This window comes from Oreochromis aureus, linkage group 8, assembly GCF_013358895.1.
Source record: "Oreochromis aureus strain Israel breed Guangdong linkage group 8, ZZ_aureus, whole genome shotgun sequence".
In the NCBI taxonomy this organism is placed as follows: domain Eukaryota; kingdom Metazoa; phylum Chordata; class Actinopteri; order Cichliformes; family Cichlidae; genus Oreochromis; species Oreochromis aureus.
The window spans coordinates 21,139,618-21,165,188 of NC_052949.1; the positions used below are offsets into that span (position 1 = coordinate 21,139,618).

At 39.6% G+C, this 25,571-nt stretch overlaps 1 protein-coding gene across 2 annotated transcripts; it reads right to left on the minus strand.

Annotated features, from left to right (window-relative positions):
• Positions 1 to 251: 251 nt before the first annotated feature.
• Positions 252 to 25,560, minus strand: baiap2l1a (BAR/IMD domain containing adaptor protein 2 like 1a). 2 transcript variants are annotated; one of them, XM_031739678.2, is made up of 14 exons: positions 25,297 to 25,560; positions 24,001 to 24,076; positions 23,722 to 23,808; positions 14,258 to 14,319; positions 13,441 to 13,512; positions 12,538 to 12,672; positions 9,232 to 9,384; positions 8,996 to 9,139; positions 8,361 to 8,481; positions 7,865 to 8,078; positions 6,356 to 6,415; positions 6,100 to 6,253; positions 2,482 to 2,522; positions 252 to 2,382 (listed from the first exon to the last, which is right to left on the minus strand). In XM_031739678.2, the coding sequence occupies exons 1-14, from the start codon at positions 25,345 to 25,347 to the stop codon at positions 2,310 to 2,312; spliced, it is 1,443 nt and encodes a 480-aa protein (XP_031595538.1). In that variant the 5' UTR covers positions 25,348 to 25,560; the 3' UTR covers positions 252 to 2,309. The 2 variants fall into 2 exon arrangements, with proteins under 2 accessions (XP_031595538.1, XP_031595537.1); XM_031739677.2 differs by having other exon boundaries at positions 6,100 to 6,256.
• Between the last annotated feature and the right edge of the window lie 11 nt (positions 25,561 to 25,571).

The following is a 25,571-nucleotide window of genomic DNA, read 5'->3' on the forward strand; positions in this document are numbered from 1 at the left end:
CGCTGCAAAGCTATAATTCATGTTCAGGCTGTTCAGGAGTAGTACTGTGCAAATGTCCCGAGCTCTCTTTTCTGTATATTTTGCTTCTAAGGAGCCAGACTTCATTGAGCAATAGTTCCCCAGTCTTTCTTTGGACATTGGCTGCTTTTTCACTTGTTTTCACTTCAGTCCTTAAGTTATGATTATAATCACTTTCTTTCATTTCAGCTAACAGACAGTTCAATTAGTGAAAAGAAAACAGAAAATGAACATTCAGGCTTTATGATGTTTTATTGAAAAAAAAAAAAGACTATCGGTCAACACAGTGGCAAGGTACTCGGAAGAAAAGCATGTTTCATTATGGCAGTGTGATGGTTTCACTTACATCAGTGGGTTAATACGATTCAAAAAAACTGTCTTATGAATCACTTGCTCATCATACAGCTGAACTCAGAAAAGCAAATTCATGGGGGAAAAAAGTCATTTTCCTCACAAAATAACACTTTGAAGATTTCAAACAATGAGTCATTTCACTTATGTACATTTCAAATGATTGCCGTTTAAGTACATTCTCATTTTCCATAAACTGTGTTGTGCACAGAAGCTACATATAACAACTACGAAACAAACAATGAGGAGTGAAATAATTCCCTTCATCAAAAGGTCATCTTATCCATTTAATATGCAAAAGCAGCAGTCAGGCCTAAAAAAAAAAAAAAAAAAAAAGTGGCATCCATGGCTCGGACTGAGCGTGGTGACTGCTGTGTCTGACTTTTGTTTACAGGTTTATTAAATATTTCATACAAACTTATTTTATATATAAATACCTTTGTCATTCAAAACTATGACTTAGTGTTTTTGCCTTTAATCCAATGACAAACCCCTTCTTTCCCAATATCACTCTCCCTTCATTCTCACAACTAAATACCTTGACAAAAAAAAAAAAAACAAACAGAAATAACTAGTAAAAAAAGAAAGAACTAAAGATAAAGATATTTTGGCAAGTCAGGTAGACAACCTGTATGCTTGTCTGTTTCATCAGTATCAGGTAGCAAACGTTTACATCTGGATCTCATCATTTTTCATTGAAACAAGCCTGACAGAGTGTCTTACAAAGCAATAAAGAGACTAGTTCATTCCAAAATGAAAACAAAGACTTCATCTACCCTACAGCATATCAGTAATGTTTTGGTTAATAAATGGAAATCCCCAATAATTTTATCTAGGCCTTATAAGAAGAACAAAAGGCAATTTATATATTCAAATACATAGAGGAAAATTAGGCAAGTAGAGCTCCTAATGTTTTACAATTGTTAGTACCCAAAACGCTGGGAGTAGGTGGAAGACTGTTAAAGGAGTGTGGCCAAACTAGAATATAAAGGATACCTGGTCTCTTAGTTCTTCTGTCAGATTGAAAAAGAAAGCATTGATCCCTTTGATCCTCTCCAGAGAAGCAAAGATAAAGTGCAGAAAAAGCTCCAAAATTCTGGTGGCTGCCTGTGCCACCCCTCAGCCTCCTAGTAGACATTACCCCCGTCTTCACCTAGAGAACTTCTCAGAGATTTTTATAGTAGCTGCGCCTATGGGACGAATTTCAAACTTGGGTGTCCATTCCCTGTCCGCCCAGCAGGGTGACAACAATACCCCATCAGCCTTTTACGACTGAGGAGTAAAAAGCAGTGGTCGTTCAACCCGTTTACTTGGTGTAGCTGTGTATGTGCACTTTTCCCTGGTAATGACAGAGGAAAAATCTTCTGCTGGATTTCTCTGGACTGTTTTAAAGACGCATGACTGCAATTCAGTGCAATTTGATTACTTTGATAACAGCCTCACTGTTTACAGTTTTCTCTCTCCGCTCAGTATCAGGAGTCATATTAAGTTCCTGGTAAACAACGTAAAGCAAATACTTTCTAATGGCACTGCAGATCACATGGCGGCTTTCACTGCAAAGCAGCCACAGGAAATGCAACACGTTCGCCAATTTAAATGCTACTTTTACTAAAACGACAGGGATCAGAGTGAAGTCTAAATGTTCATTTTGTTGTGAATGTTTACTTGTTACACGAACTCAAACCAGAAGAACACACCAAACATTTTCTTTGTCCACAGTTTTTCACAATTCCCGCGTCTCCAAATGTGGGTTATCGTGTGGTGGCTGATGATAAAACACGCGCTGGTACTGAGGAAAACAAAACTAGCATGCAGGCTGGTGAGATGTTGGGTTGGGGAGATAGTCAGTGTGTCGCAGAGGGGGTTCTGTGATTCCAGTACAAGAGTCCCCTGAAGGCATAACAGCGGTGAAGAACCCCCCCACCCTAATAAGCTTTGAGTTAGATGAGTGGCGCAGATCTGTCATTTGTGACAGTCGGCTTCAGCTTGACCATGGCAAAGGGGTTCCCTCCTCTGCAGGAAGAAAATTAACAAAGATGTATGAGGTTATTGTCAAATAGAGTTTTAATTAGTCATATAGATATGTGAAAATCTGCCAGCTGTGTCACTCACGCAAGAAAAGGAGCCTTTGGAGTCCCATTAACTAAAGAAACCTGTTATTGAAGAAAAAGCAGAAGAAATCAGTCTTTAACTTCAAGTCACCAAAATGGAAACAACACAAAGTTCAACAGGCATCAGTGCAATCTCCAAAAACTGCCTTCAGCTATTAAGAAAGCACTAGTTGTCAGACTGGTTTGATCAGACTTCCCATCAACAGTTGCCCCCACCCCCCACCACCACAAAACTCAGAACTCACTGAACCTGGAATCTAAACAATCTAGAAAGGCTGGCAACTGAAACACTTTTTTTTTTTTTTTTTACCCCCTCTCACCTTAGGGTGGTGATAATCTTACTGCCTGCAGAGCGAAAGGTGAGCATGGAAAACAACGAAGTTCAGGAGCAGAAATGCCCCGAGGGCTGCCGTAGTCACACAATATGTCCCGTGACAAAATGTTTTAAAATGAACCATCATTGCCACAGTGGTTTCTGTTTGCGGGTTTATTTTTTTCATGGTAGATCACATCAACTCATGCAGATAATTTTATTATGTGTACGAGAAGGCCTTTTTTTGTTGTCGTTTTTTGTAGGAAACAGACATTACCCATCTTTTCCCCTAGAGAGCAGGCAACACCCAGATGTCACCAAAAATGTGACAGTTCTTAAAGCCACAGACGGGCTTTTAAGGCATTACATTCATCATTCATTCGTTTGACACATCCTGGCTTTTTTGTAGTTCTCAGCAAACTTTTACTTTAATCACAAATAAATAAGCACAGATTTGCTTCACAAAGAGAAAACCTCAATCAAAATTGTGTTAAAAAAACAAAAAACAAAAACAGAATTTCTTCTCCAGCTCAACTGACTATGTCAAAAAAAACTTCCCTAACCCTGCTTAAAGGTGTGTCCTGCAATTTTTCCCCTCAGGCAGCACAGAATATAATTGTGTCCAACACACTGATCAACCACGATGTAAAGTGACCCCTGATCATTGTGACTGTGCACTGTTAGAATAATGCACAGATTTTCCTTTGTCACATACCAGGCAATGTACACACCCCCATGGCAACAGCACGTCCTTGCAGTGGATCTGGCCAGAAGGAAGGACAATGTGTTCCTTGAGACACTCCTGAGTTGCTTTTGTAGTGGAACACAAATAAACCCCACCTCGAAAAGCCCCGGATCCCAAATGAACTGATCGTTTTTGGGATGTGCTGGAAGAGGTCCCACCTCCCACAATTCACAGGACACCCATGGGGTTCTAATATTGTAACTGATAGCTAGCTGATGGGGCTGATCTGAACATAAACACTTTTTTGGTGGTAGATTTGTAGCTCCTACTTTCTCAAACAGGATGTAAAAATTTGGGGTACGCTGGGTTGGTATTTTCCCCGCTGTTGTATATTTCATAGTGAAACCCTGACGCAGCAAACTCAGAGGACAGTACAGACAGTCCAGAACAGAAAGGAAGGTGATGAGAAAGGAGTGTGCCTGGGCTTGCCTGCTGGCTCAACAGATAGTTCATTTTCAGTCAGGCAGCACAGCACAGTCACAAAACTAAATTGAGACTGTACTCTCTCATCGTTTATGCTTCCCTCTGTAACTCTTCTCCAGTCAAAACCTGCCTGGGAGTATTTTACCACCTTTTTCTCCTCTCCGATTTGTTTTACACTTTTCTTCTAGATAAGTGTTCATACCTGTATCTGTCAAAATTACAAACAGGCCCCTACTGAATGTGACTCCTCTGAAGATTAAACATACTTCGGGGAAACTATAGTCTTGATAAATATAGCGCATTTCCTTGAACCTTGTTTATAGAACACAGGTGTGCTTCTAGCTGTGCCGTTTCAAGGGCGTGGAGCCGGTGACTGCGCACTAAGGAGATGTTGATAAGACGCGATCAGTTCGACTTAAAAGTTCTGCCTGCGTGATGGCATTTATGGTGCAGGTGTGGAGTGACGACTCAGCCAGGGCACATGTCCCATCAGGAAGAAATAACCTTGTGTGAAAATGATGACTAACTCCACAAACTTCAGCCATTAAACTTCGCCAACGAGCAGCAGCCGGAGAAAAATGTATTTCACATTATGGAGCAGCTGCAGGATATTAGCTTTTATAATGTCTCTACAAAGTGCAATGTTTGCTGAGGACTTAAATATATCAAGACTCCCATGCAAACTTTACAGAAATTCATTTTTGTGAATCACAATGACTCTGGTAGACCCTCCAAGTAGCCTAGAGTTTGACATGTGGTTCAAAGTAGTCCAAAGTGAAAAAGACAACCACAGCCGACTAAAAAAAGACAGGAAAAAAAAAAGAAATCTGACTGAAATCAGTAACTAAAAACTTGCTTGTGCTTGAGGCACAGCTGTTCTGAACAGCATACCATGTCGTATTTGACAATCCTTTGACAAGTACTGCATTTTGGATTTTTCAGCAGACTAACTCCTTTCTGTTCACAGACTGGGTGTCAAAACTCAACAGAGGGAGGGGAGGGCATGTGTGAGATATGGGGCTGCAGTTAGCTCAGACCTATTTCTAATAGCAAAGAGGGCCGAAGATGACGAGCAGCTACTCTTTTCGCTCCAAGCTTTTAACCGTCACTCTTAGCTGTTCTTTGTTTTGGTGCCTAATATTAAACTTAACAGCTTGTTAGTATCTGATGGAACAAGGCCCATCAAAGAAAAGCCCTGAGGGAAGGCATGATTGGTGCAAACAGACTACTTTTATTGGCCTGGAAATCGACATTACCTCCCTGTTTTTAAAAGGTGGCTCAGTGAGATGCTGCTTGAATGGACTTGAATAGCAAAGGCAGGTCTTGCACCAGCTTTCAAGGCACCTGGAAATGATTCCTGAATTTGCTGGATAGATCATGATCTCAAGGGGCTGTTTTTTGCCCCTGTGTGGTATTTGCTTATTTGTATAGGTCTTTTTTCAAAATAAAATTTAAATGAAATATTTTTAAATGCCCAGCATGACAGCATAACAATATTAGCGCTTAAAGGAGACACATTATGCTCATTTTTCAATAAAGCTGTTTTAGCTTCTCTTGGCTAGCTTTCCTGCAATTGGCTACCTCTCACAAACAAAAGGTTTCAACAGCAGCTTCTGTGCTCACACCAAAAGATGTGCGAATTAGACGACCGTATCAAGGATAGCTGCAGCCATACAAAGCCAAAAGCAGAAATGATAATGTGAAAGATTGTTAGAAGCAGTCTGAAAAATTATACTCCTTGTTTTACAATGTAATGGAAAACTACAGAGCAGATTCATAAAAATGCTGAGTAACACACTCACTGAACAGCTTCCCTAAATGACAACCCCTGATCATCCTTATAAATCAATCATTTGTGAAATTGCAAAAATTCCATACATGCTTGTTGTGTTACAGCAAAACATCCAGTGTAAAGCATGTTGTTTACCTGTTTTCTTCTAGAGCACATGTTCTTGGTAATACCTACAAAACTGAAATCACTTAACTGCAGCTCTACTTCAAAGCATTTCCACCTAAAGATATGTCATATCAACCCAAATTATCAAAACATGAGGAAAAAAGATACCAGGTCATGCTCTGTAAATGCTCCTGATACAGCTGATGACAGGTGGTTTACTCAGTCGAGTGCTGATACTGACCGTGTTTACTGGCGAAGGCATTGAGAGGACGACCGGGCTGGAGGGGGCGTCGTCGCTGTAGTCTGGTGGTGGCAGCAACACTGTTTCGTCGTCCTCCTCCTCAGTCTCTGGCAGGCTAATCGTACTAAGACGATGCACCGGCGTGCCTAGATTACTACTGAGACACGTTACATAAAGCTTCAGTTATCCAACAGCAGCTGTGAAATTTAAAAAAAAGTTATTGATTCAGTGCTTGGCATGCTCTGACACCTCTTACCTATTTGATACCACTGACTCAGTGTAAGTTCGACAATAGGATGAGGGAAACCAGCCCCGCCTGCGAACAGAAGCACATCGTTTCATCTTTAAAAAAAACGTCAAAATAACATTACATAACGAGTCATGCAATTTCTTAGCCGTCATCTGGAATCCATCACGATAGAGAATCACCGCAGCAGACAAAACACTTGAATGAAATTCTAACATCAGACACAGAATAGAAGATTTTGTTCACTAAGACTCCAAAGTTGTCTCCAAGTCACGTCTGGAGAAAACGATGGCTTATCAGACCAGTGCAGTGGATTTGTTGCTAAGAAACAGAAAGCACTGATTTCTCCCAACATGGCCTCTTCTTGGGGGAAAAAAGAAAAGGAAAAAAAAGCCACTGACTGCATTAAAATCACTTGAAATTAAAAAGGCCGCTTAATGACAGGCACAACAAGCAGATGAGGCTCGTGTAAATTCTTTCAAAGTGGGACAAACGCAAACTGAAAGCACTCCATAATCCTGCATGATGAGCCCTAAGTGATCTGGCAAGGATGAATATGAACGTAATTATACACAGAAGGAGGGTAATGCTGCTGCAGCCACATATGCAAACACAGCCTGGTGTACATAAACAAGCCTGATCATTTGTACAAGCGGATGCAAAGCTAACAGGTGCTATGTTTGTCTAGGGGAATAAAAAGCAGGGAGATATTTCATTTAGCACCTGTGAACATTTTTCCTCCTTCTCTGGAGGTGACACGTAATCACAGCTGCTAAAAAGATGTGACTTCACTGGAATTTTTAAAAGTTCCAGCTAACATATTTTCCTCCCTCGTGTTTGGGGAAGGAAAATGTTGTTGAGTAAAATCTACATGAGAAGACCCCCCGGTTTGTTTTGGGGTTTTTTGTGTGCGTTTGCACCCGTATTTCTGCATGTGTACGTGAGCGAGCCAGATCAGGCTTTACGACTGTCATGTTGACCATACCTGACATACTCTGTGTTTTGAGGCATGTGGTACTAGCACGTCAAAGCAGCAAAAGCACAAAAGAGAAACTTGTACTGCCAGCTGAGTTATGTGGGGAAAAAAATACCCGTGTGCCACGACTGCTACGTCTTTCTTGTAACAGAAGTGTCTTTCCTGTCTTAGGTGTGCCAACAAGTTAAAATTTTTTTAAAACACTAAAGCGCCCACCGTAGCTAAGGTCATGCACTTGAAAGGGACCGGGAGGGACAAGAAAACAGAATTCAGTTGACTGCAATCTGCAATTCACTGACATCTAGTGGTGAGATTTTACAAACTGTACCTTTAATGTTTTGATATTGCCTAAAAATTAAGAATAAATTAAAATAATATTCAACTAGAGGTATTTGGGATTTGTAGACAACAAATCTATTGAGTGAATAAAATGAACAACACCCAGATTACAAAATGTAACTGTAAATGAGACTGTGGAGACTAAGCTCGGGTTTTCTTAGCCGTCAACACAGCCCTGAATACAAAAGCAGATGAAGACTCACTGCTGAGTCTTCTCCAGCTCTCCGTACAACCAGCCGTCCTTCTCTTCCTGGATGAGCAGAGTGACGATGTCGCCTTCATCGAAGCTGAGGAGTGTGTTGTTGTTGCCTGCTGTGTGAGGGAAAATGGTTCTAACCCGGAACTTCTTGCTCACGTTCAGACCAGACGACTGGGATGTAGATCTCGACAGACTGCCATCTCCAATACTGCCCTGATCTGGAGGCAGAAGAGATTAGAAATGAGACTTGATTTCTGTTGAACCGTTGCAAAAGAAGAGCAGTTTTTTATTTTGGGGAACGTCTAGCTGTTTTTGTATTTAACGGACAAAACGGACAGATCTGGCATGAGAATATTTCCTTTACACTTATACAGGAAATATGAGAGAGCCTGGCTATTTTAGACAGAAAAATCACACATCATGTAGATAACAAAGTTGATTTAATCTTCACCAATAAAGCTTATATATTTATTTATGCAGTTCACATAAGCCAAAATTACCCGAGTTGTGGTCTGAAGAGGAGTTAAACGGAAATGTGGGCTCTTGATTAAACATGTTGGCAAGTGGGCTGAACTGAGCTTTGAGGGGTGGTGCTGGAGGAGGGCCAGAGTCCACATTGACCTGAAGAGATCACAAAGACTAATTAGCGGATGCACCAATATGACAAAGTGAGTTGGCATTATTCAGATCATAGCAGGTCCTTAGTGCTATAATCAAACAGCCACACTGTAAATGAAGTTTCTTTTCTTCCTCCGTACGCAGCACTAAACAGCTGTTGCCTCACTGGACCTTAACACCACACAACAGCAACAACACATCTGAGATTTCCTGCTGATAACAATCACCCATGTCCTACTACTTTACACAACAGCTTTCATCTGATACAACAGATTTCATCACTTTAACAAGATAAACTACAACACAACAACTTGAGAAGAGAAAAAACCCACAGGGCCAGTCTTTTACAAATGCTTTGTTCTCGTTATGCACTACAGCATGCTCTATCTCAGTTTTAATCTAAACTACCCCCACAGTACGATAAAAATATGTGATCGAACAAGGTAATACATGACAGAAGAATGCTTAACATCTACAAATTTCACACTTACAAATCAAATAATAAAATCAAACTCACCCTGTTATAGTGATCAACCAGCGGTGATTGTTGTGGAACGACGGACAGCCCTTCTATCATGCTCACCACCGAGTCTGGCACCTTGGTGATGTCGCTGCACTTTTCCTGCCAGGTGGGGATCTTCACCGACAGTATTTCTTTGGCCTGGAAGCACCAGAGAATGAGAGCAAGTTAAATGATCCATTATAGAAGGTGTGATGCGACTGTGCCGGTTGTTCATCTCCGTCCTTGCTTACGTTCTCGTAGAAGTTGCTAATTTGACAGGAGAACATGCAGTGTTTGTCCGCCAGGAAACAGAAGCGTCGCTTTTCTTCCAGCAAGGCCTCTCTGCAGCCGTCAGCAATGAACTTCTGCATGTCCATCTGGCGTGATGAGATAGTCTGCAAGTACTGCAGAAGGTGGTCACAGGACAAGAGGTTACAGAATAGGGTGAATAACAACAGTAACAGAAAGATTGCATTATATGTAGAAGGAAGATTTCTCAACAGAAAGTGAACCAAAGCCAAACCATACAGTGATTTAATCTGTGCTTCAGTGGGTTCATTAAATGCATCGATGAGCTTATAGTTAAGAGGATCTATTGTGCCAATTTTCACTTCCATAGTTTTGTTGTTTAACTGTGTTAGAGTAGCTTTGCATGATTCACAGTTCAAAATAATCTTTATTTATCTCAGTTCAAAAAATGTCTGAAGAAAGGCTATGACAAACAGGGTTTAACCACATGTGGGTGGAGCTATTAACTTAATTATCATCATTATTATTGACGTCAGTTTATTTGTAGTTTATTTAATGTAGTGTTAATATAGGTCCATTTAATTATGTAAGTATTTTTGCAATTTTTTAAAATGTATTTTTCCCCCTTTTTTTTTTTTTTTAAAGATTTATAAATAAATATTTTTTCAGTCACATCTGTATCAGGCCATAATTGCGACATAAATAAATCCTTTTTTTAAATGGAGTAAGGCGACTATTGAAAACACTTGCTGTTTATTTAGTTATTTATTTATTTTTTATTTCTTTGCTACCAGGTGCCAACGCCTCTGATCACGGGGCTTTTGTTGCTTTAACACCCAAGACTGGGAAAACTGACTCTTGATGGCTCCCTGTGAGCAAAAGCTGTTTGGGTGCTCAGGTTAGATGCACAAATCATGCTCCTAATGAGCTTTGTAGTCAAAGTCCCTGCACTTAGGGACAAGTTTATTTGAGTCTCCTGCTGCTCCTGGATCAATCTTAGCTCAGCGGGAGACCAAATCAGTCTTCCCCTTCCCCACAGAGAGCCTGAGACTGAGTCTACGTGTCACGCCGCACACACGGGCAACTGGACCCTGACACAAGGCACATCGAACCCTTTAAAATAAACTTCTCAACCTTCACTCCATCCCTTTTTTATTCTACGCCTACTCCCCCAATCTTTTTCATTTTCCCCAGGTTGTCATGGTGATGGTAAAGCAGCCTATCTCTAAGGGCTCTGTCAAAGACCCTCCCCTACTGTCTGGTCTCATTCCCTCTATGTGTGTCTCTCTCTCAGACACGGAATCAAAGCTCTTCATTTCCCATTTTCACCACTAAAATTGCCCAGACGTGAGGTGGAAGAGCAGGCAGACAGGGCTGAGCTCATTACCGGCCCCTTACTCAAGCCCTACACATTATTAGAAAGCTGGGCAGTTAGACTCGTCTCGCATGTAGCTCACTGGTGTCATTTTTATCAGATAATGAAAAAGTCAATTCTGAGGAAAGAAAGGCCCCAGTTTCAACCCGGCTTGAGAAACAGGATCAGGCTATCAAGCTCCACCCAGACAACATGGCTTATTGTATGGGTGTCTTTTAAAAGGTGCCATTCAAATGCAAAGATAAACAGAGGACTGATACAGAGTTTAGCAGCAAGAAAACACAACATTTGTAGAGGCAAACCTAGAACACTTAGATCTCTTTTGCTCTTTGTTTTTACTCCTTAAAGAATCTCATAATACACAAGTTTTAGACACTATCCATCATAGAAGCAAGGCCATGAACTCAGTAAAGTCAGAATAAACAGACAGGAGTTACTGATTAGGCTCTGTGCTGTCTGATATAGCTGCTCAACAGTCCTGGGTCTGCTTTGTCATGTTTTTCATTTTATGATGATTAAAATGTTTTCAACTTGTGAAAGATCTGGACTGCAGGCATGTAAGTTTAGCTCCCAGACTCCTCTACTATGAAGCCATGCTGTCGTTATAGATCCAGTTTAGCATTAGCATTGTCTTTATACAATGCAGATGAACAACACTGTACAGTACCAACTATGAAGCATTATGCTAACGATAATAATAAACGCCTCAGTGAGCATATTTGAATAACGATCATAAATTCAAACACACACTTTCTAATGCCTTACATTACTGTGGACTTTGAACTGACATTCATTTTAATAATTTTCACTTTTGGTGTTGGTTGTGAACATTTTATTAAAAAGATCTTCAAATACTTAAATTTAAATAGCTTATACCTGTAGACACTACTGTGGACTCCACTTTAAGTTTCCATACTTAGATAAATGCATCATATTACGTTTCACAATAAGCATATCAGTCCACTTTTTCCAGAGTGGACTGAAGGTTAAAGTGCCACAGACATAAATTTTCTTATAACAACAAAACAGAAGGTAATTACATGATGGAAACTTTCTGAGCAGAATGCAAATCAATGATAAGAATGATAGAGGGGTAGTATTTATATACCAACACGGCACCCATCCACACACACCTGAATGCATTGAAAGTTTATCAAATTAAAAGAAACATGAACACAATTAAAACAGCTTTCCTTCTAGTCCATCACTTAGTAATAACTGGATATTTAAAACAACTGTATTTTGACTGTTTTTGTAGGTTTTTCTAAATGGAAATGTATTTATTTAATCACTGCTTATATTTGTGGTTTACACGAATGAAACTTATTTATAGACCAATCTGATGTGCTGCATCCAATACAACCTGTATCTCAACAGGGTTTGAATCTGTGCCTGCATGCATGCTTTCCTTTGTACAAAAATGGGTGTGTGTACCTTCTATGAAAACAGTCATTTAAGCCATATGATTGTTCTATTGTGCACCATGTAAAAACAGGTGAACTGCACGCAGCTTTGACCACGGTGACTTCTTTGATAGTTTTATTACTACATGAAAGGTTTTTAAAATGACCTTTTATCCCACATAAGTCAAAAGATTTGAAGACACTAAGGGTGTCCTTTCTCAAACGCCTGTCATCAGTGGCGCTATTATGTAACACTTAAAAAAAAACAACAACTGGAAAGCAAACGTGGAATTTCATTCCAATGAGTTGCCCTAATATTACAGGCAAACTAATCCCTATCATGAGAAGCCTTGGCCACATTTCATTACCCTGTCAAATAAACGTTATACTCGTCATCCAGTCTTCACAGCCAGCCAAGTGTGAGCATTCAAACCCCACATACTTAAAAAAAAACAAACATCCAAAATATTAGCACACAGTCCTCTTTTAATGTTCAGGAAAGATTGGAGCTGGTTTTGTGTCAGGCTCACCTCGTTCTCTCTGAGCTCATATTTGGATGAGTGCTTTCCCTGACTTTTCCTCCTGAGCTTCTTCAGGTCTGTCTGAGAACGGTCTAGGGATTCCTGTTTCACCTTGTGCTCTGACTGATAGCGCTTGAAGGTGGCCTGCAGGAGTCATTTAACAAGAGGACATGAGAGGATATGAGAAACAGCCATTTCACTACACAAACAAGAAGAACGAAACCATCATCAATGCTTCCCCTGGGGACGCCAAGCTTCCATGAAATGTATTTGCATAAAGAAGATAGTTGTTGTATGCAAGAGGAAACTTCTGGAAAACTGAAGTAGAAATGCCTAAAACTGCATTTGTTGAAATAATCACTTTAGCTAGCTCCAAAAGTGATCCTTCCAACAGAACTCAACATGTGGTATGAAAAGGCTGGTATAAAATTCTTTTTATACCAGCCGTGGATTTTAACTTCCAACCAAAGCTTTATTTGTAATAAAAGCGTGATGTTGTGCACTATTAAAGCGTGGCCACATGAAGTACATGTAGACCTCTTGACAAGTGCTTGTCGCTAGTAGCTTCCTGCTGGGCTTCTCCTCAGATCATTAGAACCACTGAACTCTCGACCTGCGTTTGTGATTTTGGAAGATTTGTAATGCAGTTATTATACACAAATATGCCTTGCACTGTGATTATTTGTACTAATAGACCATCCAAGCTTAACCTCTGGTACACATTTCTGATAACATAGCAGGCTACCCTGTGTTCCAAACTACTGGTTATGATCAAAATGTTAAAATTAAGGGTTCAAAATGTGATATCTAAAACAACTTGTTGATGTCAGGGTCGCCATGCCCATCTTTCATACTGTGACTGTGTTTGGATCAGAGATGGAAATATGCTGTATTTTATATGGAGACACTTACGTTCATGTATTTGACGTCCATCTCTGTCTTCTTCTCCAGCTCGATAATAACATCTCTGTGAAATCTCTTGAACTGCAGAGAAAAAACATCACAAATTTGTTGCAACATACATCACAGTTACAGTTCAGTCACATCACTCGTTGTGTATAGTAAGCGTGAAGTGATCTTCTGGAATATTTGATAATGGGTTTCTGAGTGGACGAGATTTCACCCACAGCACATAGTTTATCAGCTTATTAAGGTTAAAAATTCCCAATGTTGGCCCCTCCCAGGCAAATTAGGCAGTTAAGAGAAAAGATTTTTTTAATGCACATACATTGATTTTGTCACATCATTTTTAGACTTTTGTGCTTCAGTTGTTGGCATATTTCATTTGGGAACACTTGTCTTCCGTTTATATATTGTCACAAGGTATCTGAAGCATTTTACCCCAAGGCATCAGGTCCTGAAAATAATCATGTGGCTTTTCTTTCTTTTGTCGGCAGTACTGTCACTTTTGCTTACAACGATATTAAACTCAAAAGTTTGTAGAGGCTTGTGATAGCGAGAGTACAGAGGAAAAAAAAAAAAAAAAAAAAAAAGTTCAGCATTTGTTCACAAACATTTAGAGATAAGCATTTGTGGCCATAAATACTTCAAGCCAGTAATTAATGTAATTAATATCTATCTAGGATAAGGCCAGCACATGTTGTGCTTTTGTCCTGCAATACTTCCTTACTTTGTGACTCTATCTTTTATACGCATGTTTTAAAAATGCTATGTGAGAGACTTGACAAGAATTATAAAAATATGACTTCTTCTTTAAAAAGGTACTTACATTATCTTCCAGGTCACTATGGACCTTCTTCTGGGCTTCTGCAATCTCCATCAGAACCACACCTGAGGAAAAATTAAGGAGAAGATTTAGTATTTCAATAATTACATCTAATCATTCATTTGTGTATCATGTGGGGTTCCGCAAGGTGCAATCCTTGGTCCCATTTTGTTCAGCTGGTAACAAACAAGGTTTGTACATATTTTTATAAATGATTTACTGACAAAAGGTTTACTGAGCTTTAAATTTGCTGGCAGAGATTTATTGTTAGAACACTCTTTGACAGGATTATTTTGCTCTACACCCACAAAAAGGTACCTTATTTTTATTTTTTTACTATAGGGACACAAGAAGGTAGCCCATCATTTAATTAAAATTTGTGCAGGAAATCCTCGAAGATTATATTACCATGAATCTTAACACGTTTCTTTATGAGGGGTAGGAGACAGCATTGGAAACCAGCAGGCACAGATCCAAAAACATAGTATCAACACTTATACTTTTTCAGAAACTTTGTGTATAAATCCTTCGAGCCTGTCATACATTTGTTACAGTCCATATTTTACAGATGACTTCTCCCTTTTTCAATATTTGAACAGCTGTCAATAAGTAATCTCCTATGAAACATTCTGGTATTGTGCAGTCGGATACAGAACAGTCTCCATTCACAGACAGGCTACAGCACAGACCGAGCAGCATATGACATGAAACAATGGGAGTGACTCAATACTATAAACAGAAGGGGACAATCATAGCTAAGCAGTTTATACTGCTACCTCTATCACAATTGGGTGAAATCTAGAGTCGAGGTTTACTATAGGGCAAAAATGCTCTGGTGAAACCAGCAAAACATGCACAGCACACCCCACCCCCCACCCTCTACCTCATTTCTGAACATGTGATAGTCAATATGAGGGAAAAGAGCAAAAGTGAATGACCTACATGGATTTCAACACCTTGTGAAGAAAGCGTAGAAAAGCACAAGCATCAGTTTCACTTTGAATTTTTGGGTGAAAACAAAAAAATCTCTATAAGTCACCCTGGTCAGCACACTCCACCTTTGAACACCTACTCATATACATTTGATCAAACACCTGACATTCCTCTTCATATGACCCCCCCGCCAGCTCAGAGCAAACAAACGTAACGATACAGAAGTGTACGTCTGTGATCCAGCAGGCAGCATCCAGCTACAACAACATTGCCCTCTGAAGGTCACCAGAACGTACTGGTAAATGCTGCCTTTGTGTTTCGACCCGGGGGTTGGTGGGGGGGTGGCCACTGGATGTTGAGCTGTTTGCACAGCCTCAACAACAGACCACATGGGGTGGAAGGGGGAGGCTGAGAAAGGCCAGGAGGGGGAGGCGGCGGGGTTCAAAGAGGCCATTGTATACCTGCCAGTTTCACCTTTGGGGTGAACAAGGTGTGAAAGCCTGCCTCAGTGAGGATAAATGCTACAGAAAGTCATCACAGGGTGCATGAGCCTGTCACATGAACAACTGACGGCTGAATCCGAGTAAAGAAAAACAGCACAATGTATGACTTCTGTGATTTTTTTAATTTTTTTACGTTGCAAGTAAAGAAACAAAAAGTCTTACTAGCTCGAGTGCTAAAAATTGAAAAAGCTGTAACTGGCTACATAATTTTAACTTCTAACAGAAAACAGGGCGCTTTTCACTTCATCTGAACTATATGTGTCTGTTGCTTGTATTTGAGGGCTGTAAGTAGACAGTGCAACTTCCCCTCAAATTTTTCAAATGAACAACTCCACGTTCACATTTTTTTTTTGCAGGTTAATACAAGTTTGATAAAAGATCCTTGTGGAAAAAGCACACATGATTCACACCTGTGATTCATTATTATTAATGCCGAACCCCTCATTCAACACCCGCCGAGTCCATGTAAAATTTACTCTAGCCTGTACATTACAGATAAGGTGTCTTACGACTCCATTAAATGACCTTTGGATTTTAATCAAACACATGTTGTTTGGAGGATCTGAAGCTTAAACAAAGCAAGAAAAAACATAACCCAACTGTACTGTAGAACAAAGGAAAGGCTGAAATGAACCCCTAAAGAGACATTTCTTTTAGATTATGTTAAACTTCAAACAGCACCATGTCTCCACATTTGGCACTTTTGAATAACTGTTGATAAATCGCAGAGTAGACAACGCCTTAGACACGGTCAATAGGTGACTCTTTTTATGAGACGGATATGCCCTGTGCCAACAAACCCCCCCCCCAAAAAAAATCCCGCCTATGTGGCGTTAGATAAGGAAGCTGTCCAACATGAGGTGATGTTGGCATGGCAAACAGCGGCAATGACTTCTTTGTTTGAAAGCTTGATCAAACCGATGTTTCACCTATTCAGCGAGTGTACACAGCAATCAGCTAGCTCAGGAAGTGTCCCCAGTCATCGCAACGCGGTTTGATCACTGAGACGCATCACTGGGCTTGTTCCAGCAAGCATGCAGTGTCTGCAGTGAATCGTGGCCGCCTCCTGTGTGAATCAGGATCCAAGTTATAAACATCACAATGAAGGTGGGACAAGGATTGTGTTTGGGGGTTGCCATGGAGGAGCTACTCCCTTAATATCAACATAATGATGTCACTGTAATCAATGATATCTATGGCCGATCTCCCACTGGACTTCCTTATGACAGAGATTACTTATAAAAATTGACTGAAATCTTGGATCGTTCTCTTTTATCTGTTAATGAGAACCGCAATATGCAGTTCATCCATCCAGATGACTTCATGAACAATGTGCAACTGTAGACTACATTAAATGGAGTATGTCTAATGTTTCACGTGATTTCCCTTCACACTGCCGGCTGGGTGTTGGCATAATCCGCCAAGGTAGACTGTTACGGCACTGCCAGCTGAAGGTTTGCCAAAAACAATGAAGACAATTTTTAAAGTAGTAAGTAATGAATAGAAAGCAAATAGTTGCATTACAACTAACACAGACAGGAAAATACAGATACGAAACATATAATATACTATAATATACTTTTTTTTTTTTTAAAGAGATCAAAAACTTCAGAATTACTAAAAATTTGGCACTTAAAGTGAGGCAGTTTTGTCAAAAAAACCCAAAACTAAACTAAAACACAAAAAAAACCCCACCTTTTGCATAAAATCAAACAAGCATTCTCCAGCCGACATGTGAGAGATTTCTTTAATGGAAGCTTGATTTTTAGAGGATTACACTCAGTTTACACACACATGCATAGTAGAACTGATTTTCACACATGGACTTTCTGACCAGACATCTTCCCTTCCTTTAGCACACACTGAGATTTCAAGTAGCAGGAGCAGTTCTGAGTTTGACTCATTCCTGCTGTGTACTTAAAGCATATCCTAGTCTGATTCCGCTAAAATTCTTCAAAGTTCACACGTATGAAGGTGCTTATCTGCTTATTGCATTATGGATTGAATCTTTCTGTCTTCGTCATCATTTACATAAGGCAATTTTGGGTGTTGACTGTAAGTTTATATTCAATAACAATAATCCACAGTAACATTTTTTGGTTGAAGGTTGTTTAATGGTTGGAGTATTTACAGTGAATAAATATCTACTGGGTCTGTGGTCAATCAATACCAGTGTAAGCTGGCTTGACAAAGAGCAATGACTTGCCGTCACATAGAGTACAGAATATAATTTATTAATACCAGAGCCAATAATACCCTGAGCACAATGAGTCTCAATTTTCTTAATAGATTAAATTAAACACCAGCTTCAAAGGACTTCTAAAGGTTAGATGAGGTTAGTTGAGGTTGTTACATAAAAACAATAATCAGTGTTTTACTGGCTTTTCTGTGAAAAAAAAAAAAATCTAAAGTTGTGTCCGTATATACTGTATATACATGTGACGTTTTATATCGAGCACAATGTCAACTGTTTAGTTTCTCATAAGCTGCGGTATTAGGTTTTAAAACTTTAATTTGGATGACTCATTATTACAATCATACCCGTGGTTAGACAGTAGGATATATATCATGCCTGCAAATAAATGTAAAAACTTGGAGCCTCAATATCTCAGCTTAGCCAATCTCTGTATGAGAGTAAGAAAGATAACACAAATAAGATGTTATGTAAAAGTAGTCCAAATGTGGTTTTGAGGTGTAGGCTGGTAGATTTTTTTAACCTCTTGACAGTGTTAGCAATGTTCTCATTTACAGTGTTTAAACTAAACTAAGTTAACGATCTCCTGCTGCTGCATTGTAAATTAATGGTTCAGTCACACTAGAATAAAAATAGGACTGCATTCTCCTTGTCTCCAGGGAAGAAGAAAAAAAATTGGAAAAAATAAAATAAAATCACTAGTTATCCACTGATTGCACTGGAAATTTCTACACTTGGGGACAAATTGCAGGTACATGTATCAACTAAATTGCCAGAGTGCAACAGCCTCTGCCTCTGGGGGACTGCTTTTGAAGGCAAGGTGATTCCACAGGTTTCCTGGGGTGAAGCAACCCGTCGCCAAACAATTGCAGTCTGACTTGGACTGTCTGCAGTCGTTCTCACAGACTGGCAAAGATTTGCAAATAAGTGCTGTCAAATTTAGAAACACGGACAGTTAGCCAGCACGCTCCAGTCTCAGTCAGTCTATGCCGATTATCACAACTCATCAGCCAAATGCAATGAGATTGCAAGTTCATTGCACGTGGTCACTATAAATTTAGTTATGCCATCTCCAACCATTTTTTCCCAGTTATAGCAAATGAGTTAAAAGAGGACGTCAACTCCCAGAACGAAACAAACATATTTTCCCAAGAAATACTAAACATTTGTTTTGCCTTGACTGCTATAATTTTCTATTATTACTTCACAATCATGATGGCGATGATTTTGATTTTTAAAATGGGCATAAATAATGCATCACAGCACCACTATTTTGAGAACTACACCTTTAAAACACCGCTGACCTGGAAAAGCCAGGCTACAAAAGAAAAGCCATCACGAATGATTCTCCACAGGAAAAAAATGTTGGTATGTCACCACAGGAAAGACACTGGTATTACTAATCACTTAAAAATGACTGCTTCTTTTAAGCTGATCAGGTTCCAGGGTCATGGTAAAGTGCACGCTAACTCACCAGCATACCTTTCTGAGACACTTACAGAAGCTCAACCATCACCTCCAGCTGAAACGTGTGTCATAAAAATACATTATTCGATAAGGAGAAACACATTTTTACTCATTAAAGCAGAACATTGCAGTTTCAAGTTTGCAATGTGATTTTTTTCTTCTCCTTTTTGGGGGGCAGGATTTCTTAGAAACAAAATATAATGAAACAAGGTACATTTGACTTCTCTGAATCATTTCTGCCTGTTAGTAAATATAAACCGCTTAATCACACGCTGATTACATAGGCTTTACCGAGTGTCATGCCTAAAGATTAAAGCCATCCTCTGAAACAGCTACAAAAAAGATATTTGAAGTGCCGGAAAGCCTTATTCACCATAACATTAACCAGCCTCCAGAAGAAATTGTGCCTCTCAAAAGCAGAAACTTGTTACAAAAGCTATCAGCAGGACACACTCAGCAGACTCCCAGCTCAGAATCCTCACTCTCTAAAGTGAAAGAAAACCATTCTGGCTGACATAACCATTTTTCTCTTGCAGACAGTTTACGTCAATATAATTTTTTTTTTTTTTTTTTTTTAAAGAACTAAGGCTTGACAAACAGTGCAGAGAAAAGGTGGAAGGGGTGCGGTTGGTGCTATTCATTTGCCTGTAACATTTTCAGCCTTTCGATACCTGCTGCTTTTCAGAGTGGAATAGCTCCCTGTGGAGTCCAGCCATTTGCTCATGCATAGGCAATTTGGAAATGTAAACCCACTGGATATGACATTCATCAATCAAAAGAAAACTTTTTGTAATGACCCGCTGAAATGTAATTTAGGAGTACCAAAAAGCAGGCGACAGCTATAAAAGTCTGCAACCAGCTATGCAGAGACAGACAGCAGTAGTTAGTAGTAGCAGTGCATTAAATGGAAGGAGATGTAGGACAAAAAGAGTGCATGGCTGAAAAGCTCATTATCCAAGGAACTTACTGATAAAGTGAATTCCCTACAGTGCTGCCTTTTATGAAGCCACTAAATGAGATTAAAAGAGTGCAAGAAGAGTGACACAGGTTAAAGGCTTTCACTCATCTGAGCACTTAGTGTTTCTTCAAAAAGAAAAAAAAAATCTTTTCTTACTACTAATAAGCTTTCACATCCATCACAGCAAGAATCTGAGAAATTGAGCAGCACCCAAGTAAAAGCCTCGGGTAGCTTTCAGCAAATACCTGCTAACCTCTGTGACGCACAAGCTGTGTGCCATTCACTGAGGGAGGAAGAGAAAAAAAAAAACATAACAATCTATGACTACAGAGAAAAAAATCTTTACAGGTGTCTGCAGCAGAGAAGTGCAGAGTAATCTATCGGGCGCCTCATTCAGAAGAGTCGTGCTGCTTAGAGTAAATAAAGATTAAACACTCGCTCTGAGCCGCGATAAACAAGTAGAAATCCTGCAAAAGTCAAGGCATCCTCTTTTTCAGACCGTTTGGAGAGGCAGATGGAGGGATAGGGGGATGAGGATGAGGATCAGCAGTGGGTAGACAGTTTCCTCTGTCTATCTGCCTGTCTGTTCAGCACGTTTGCAACTCTACGTGCTGCAGCGGGTGAGAGAATTCACACCATCATGTTGTCTACGCCAGGCGGTGAAGGAACGGCCACGGAGCCTGGAGTTCAACACTTCACCTGCCATTTCTGTATTCATTCTTATTCAAAGTCGAATTGATTTTTTTATGACTGAAGTCACATAACGTGATGGGAGTAGATACAGATGAACGCACCTAAAGGAAGAATACACAAACTATGTAGCACAAACTCGAGCTTGAGCATTTGTTAACCAGAAGGGGTCTGTTTCAATAAGGCTAGATTTGGCTACCAATTGAAAGCTCAGAGTCACACCTCCCATCTGTGACTTTCCACAACAGGAAAGAGAAAAAAAAAAAAAAAAAAAAAAAAAAAGAAAGAAAGAAAGTAGAATTTAGTGTTCGTAAAGCAGTTTCACTTCAGCGGTTTTGGTATGCACAGACAATGCTACGTAACACCAACATATTATTAAATGAAGAAATGAAAACTGCTATTGTTCGCTGACAAGAGCGCCTTAACAAACACGGGCAGCATTTCATAACAGCGCAGTACGAGACGTCTCCGATTACATTAAAACATTTCAGCTCTTGTCAGATTGTCAAAATACAAATTTCCATTGTGTACGTTGCCACTTTGTAGCTAGACGGGCTGCACTATTTTTTTAGTCTATGCTGTAAGAAACCACATTGGGTAAGGAAAAAGCCTTTATTTTTTTTAAATATCATTCAGTCTAACCTGTTTGCTCATTTTATGAGTTTTCCCCTCAAATTTCAGAAAAAGAAACTGAGCAAGAAAAGACGGAGAACCCTGTCTGGTTGTCTACTTTAGCATTAAAAAGCATTTTTCATCTCTGTGTTTTACCATGACTCCTTTTGTCCTGCACTGAAATTTTCATTTTCTTCTAAAAATTATTGGATTTTTAGCCTAAAATCTTATCAGAAATAACAGCAAAGAAGTCAAAACACAGGAGACACTGACAGGGCATCATCTTCTAACTATCCTGCTCTGATTTCCTGTCACATCACTCTGATGCAGCAGAATACAAAAAGCAACTTAATGAATTGCAATAGCGGGGAATTATGACCCCCACCACCCCCCACCCCCGAACAAAGCAGGTCGGCTCCAAATTTCAGCACTAATAGAATAATTGGAGATGACTCACAGGATGGATGAAAAACAACCTGTACGTGCTTGATGGCAGCCTCAGAGAGGAGGCTGAAAAGAGAAAGTGCTTCAGTTGGAATGAGAGATAGACAGGACATAATAATGAATTCCTGCTAAGTACCTCACCCCCAGGGTTGAAGCGTTGTTATTTTCAGATGCTTGTATAATTAACTCGCATATTGGGTGATGCAAGCGGAACGTGTCACTATTACGTTGAAACTGCAGGAAAGAGCATTTTGATACGTGTCCAGCTCACATTACACTGTCTGGATGTGAGAGAGTTCAGCATCATTTCATTAGAAACTTAGACTATGTGGAAAATATGTGTAAAATGTTTGGGAACAAACTGGATTCTTATCAAATGTTGTCAACTTGTACAAGTGTAGGGTTTGTTTTTGTTTTTTTGCATAGCTAATACAAACAGAGTAATCAAGAGGAAAACAGGAAACCTACATTTGTTAGCTTGCCCTTTCCCAAGCTAACAAACTAAATCTGTCACACTGATATTAATCAAAGCACTAGTGTTAAACTTCAAGTCTGCAAAGTCAATTCATTGCTGCAGTACTTTAAACCTACATTCTAGCCACCAAGGGGTGACTTGTCTGGTTGCTAAAAAGAGCTGGCTTGTATATAGATTTATGAGAAAATGAAGTTACTTCTCACTTGATTTATGAAATGACTATGCTCTTTACTAATGGGTTTAAGTTCTCAGTTACTAATTTTAAGTCTTATTTAATAGAGCACAATGCTTATTTTGAAAAATTATAATTTAGAGCAGAGGCCAGAATCAGCCCTGGGCCTTATGTTTTACAATGTGTTTACAGTAAAATACGTAAATAAAAAAGGACATTTCTGTGAATTAACACATTAACAGTATTTTTTATCAATTACAGCACAATCTGGGCAACGAGCTACCAGAAAATTTTATGTAATTTTACACATTTATTTCATACAATTTACTCCTATATAGTATTTATCATGTAGAAAAACTGAGACACGCACTTCTTTAGCATATATTAAGTCAATTCTGGGATTAAATGTGCAGTTAAACTACCAGAACACTGTAAATGTAAAATGCGTTCGACTTCCCCGACTTAGATGAATACTCTGACAACTGAACAAGGTATGATTCAGGGTACAGGTATTATAATCTGTTAAACAGATATTTTCAGGCTAGTTTCTACTGTATGAGTACACAGTTTCAAGGTCTTTCATGATGACTGTAAAAATACTCAAACCGAGGCTTCAAAACGGTCTTTCACAAACTAATTGTTGACAACAGTGAGGCACATAACCCTGCTGTAAAGATACAAATTGGTGTTTTTGCACATTAGTAACAGAATAATTGTGAATTGTTCTTTGGGGTAGCAAAGTGGATTTTGTTGGTTTAGTTTAGTTTTCAAGGTCTACAATAAGCTAATGGCTTCAGGCTTCAGAGACATTAACTTTAAATAAATTTTAATAAAAGAATTATTCCACAATGTCCAACTTTTCCTTTAATTGTATTTAAACAGAAGAGGAAGTTTGAAGTCACATTCTTTTTAAAGCTTCAATATCACAGCAGAGACATTTCTAGCATGGATATCAGACAGACCCTCTTGAGAGCTCCCACATTGCAGGTAGATTTAAAGTAGACTTGCATAATACTCACCGAGCTCTCTGGAGACTGGAGACACGATAGCAGTTTCTCCGATCTTTGACACTGCATCGAAATAAGCCTTTCCAGCAAGAGCCATTGCTGTGCGGGGAGACAGACAAGACACTGTTAAGCTCCAGACGATTTCCAGGATCATTTATAGCTCTGCTTTGACCATGTAAAAGTGCTGCCAGTGTAAAAACAGCTGAGGTACACCAAAGTTCATTGTAGCGGTTACGGACCATTACAGGCTTATGCCCTTTTGTTCCACATGAGGGTGAAAACTGTGTTTACCTGTGACTGATTTCTCATAGCTCTTTCCAAGGTTGACCAGGTTCCTCAGGCCTGGGTTGAACTGGTCCATTACATTCTGGGGTAAAGACCAGAGTCTTATTAATGTGGATAAAAGCAAGAAAAAGCAAACAAACAACTTTAACTTTAAGACTTGTTTTTCTCTTTTTAAAATAGGGAGGTCTCGTCATGAACAATAATACCCTCATAGGGCTATTTTTGTGGGAGTGGGTGGAGAAGAGAAATCCATGAAAACAAGAGCAAGTGTTTGTGCTGTTGCTCTATAAATATCGCCATGTGAGAACAATAAAACTTTCAATCTTTAACTTGACCCCTCACGTATGCCATGCAACTCCCTCGAAAGAGCGAAGTCCCACACAAAGTCCCAGCTATTTGCAGCACCAACTTCATCACTCTCACCAAACCACCCATCTCCCCCCCCCCTCTCTCTATTGAAATCTCCCAATAATCAAGCACACCCCTGCCTCTATTCCCCTGGCACACCCTCAATAGAACAATGAAGGGGGGCAGGTATGGCTTTACATGAGTGGGGGGCAGCTGAGAGGAAAAACAGTAAACTACAGGTAGGACTAGTTCAGTCTCTTTTTCCCTGCTCCTCAAACCAGAGAGGTCACTTCAAAATGCACCAAAATCCAACCCAACTGTCATACTTAGACAACAGTTTAGAGTAAAAGTTTATTTCTACTTCCTGTCAGAGACAGTGAAGGCTCCCTGCTTATCACCATCGAGAGGTAGAAGTATAATGTTGATTAGATTAGCCAGGAACGACCAATCAAGAGTACACTCAAATTATTGCTCCAGTGATTTCAGATGTTCTGATAAAGCCACAGCAGATTGATTGAGCTGTGAGAAGCTTTAACAGGGCTGTGGTTCACTGTGATTTACGAAATTATTTAATAACAGGGAGTGTCCCTGCTGTGGCAGTGGCATTGTTGAATTTTCTTTTCCCCTGGTAAACAGAAAGTTTCAGTTGCTCGATCAGTTTCTCTTCCCCCCCCCCTCACAAAATAGGTCCTTGAAACAGGAGGTAACAAAAGGTAAGGGAAACAGCCTGTAAAGCATATTTAGTCCCAATAAAACAAAAGCACTTCAATTATTTTATGGTACTTTACCTGTGGTTTACAGCCATTGTTGAAAAGCAACAAAGCAGACTCGCCGAACTATAAATTTCTGATTACCCCTGAAGTGAACTATATTAAAAAAGCGACCCCTCCCAAAAAATAAAAATAAATATAAAACAAAACAGGTATTTCCTTAAATGCTGAATGCATCACTCACCTTAAAGGTACTTTCAGTGAGCTTGCTCACATGTTCCGGATCTCGAGCCATCACGGCAGGTTGTTTCTCAAGCTCAGAATTTAAAATATATATATACACAATATAAATATAAATAATATTAAAAAAATAATAACAACAAAGCGGAGAACAAAAACGAAACTTGATAATCCAGGAGTTGTCTCGGTCCGAGTAATAAATCCCACAGTGACTCCTGCTCCGTGTCTGTACACTGTGCACGCGAGCAGGCTGAAACGCTCGTGCAGCCGGCGGCGGAC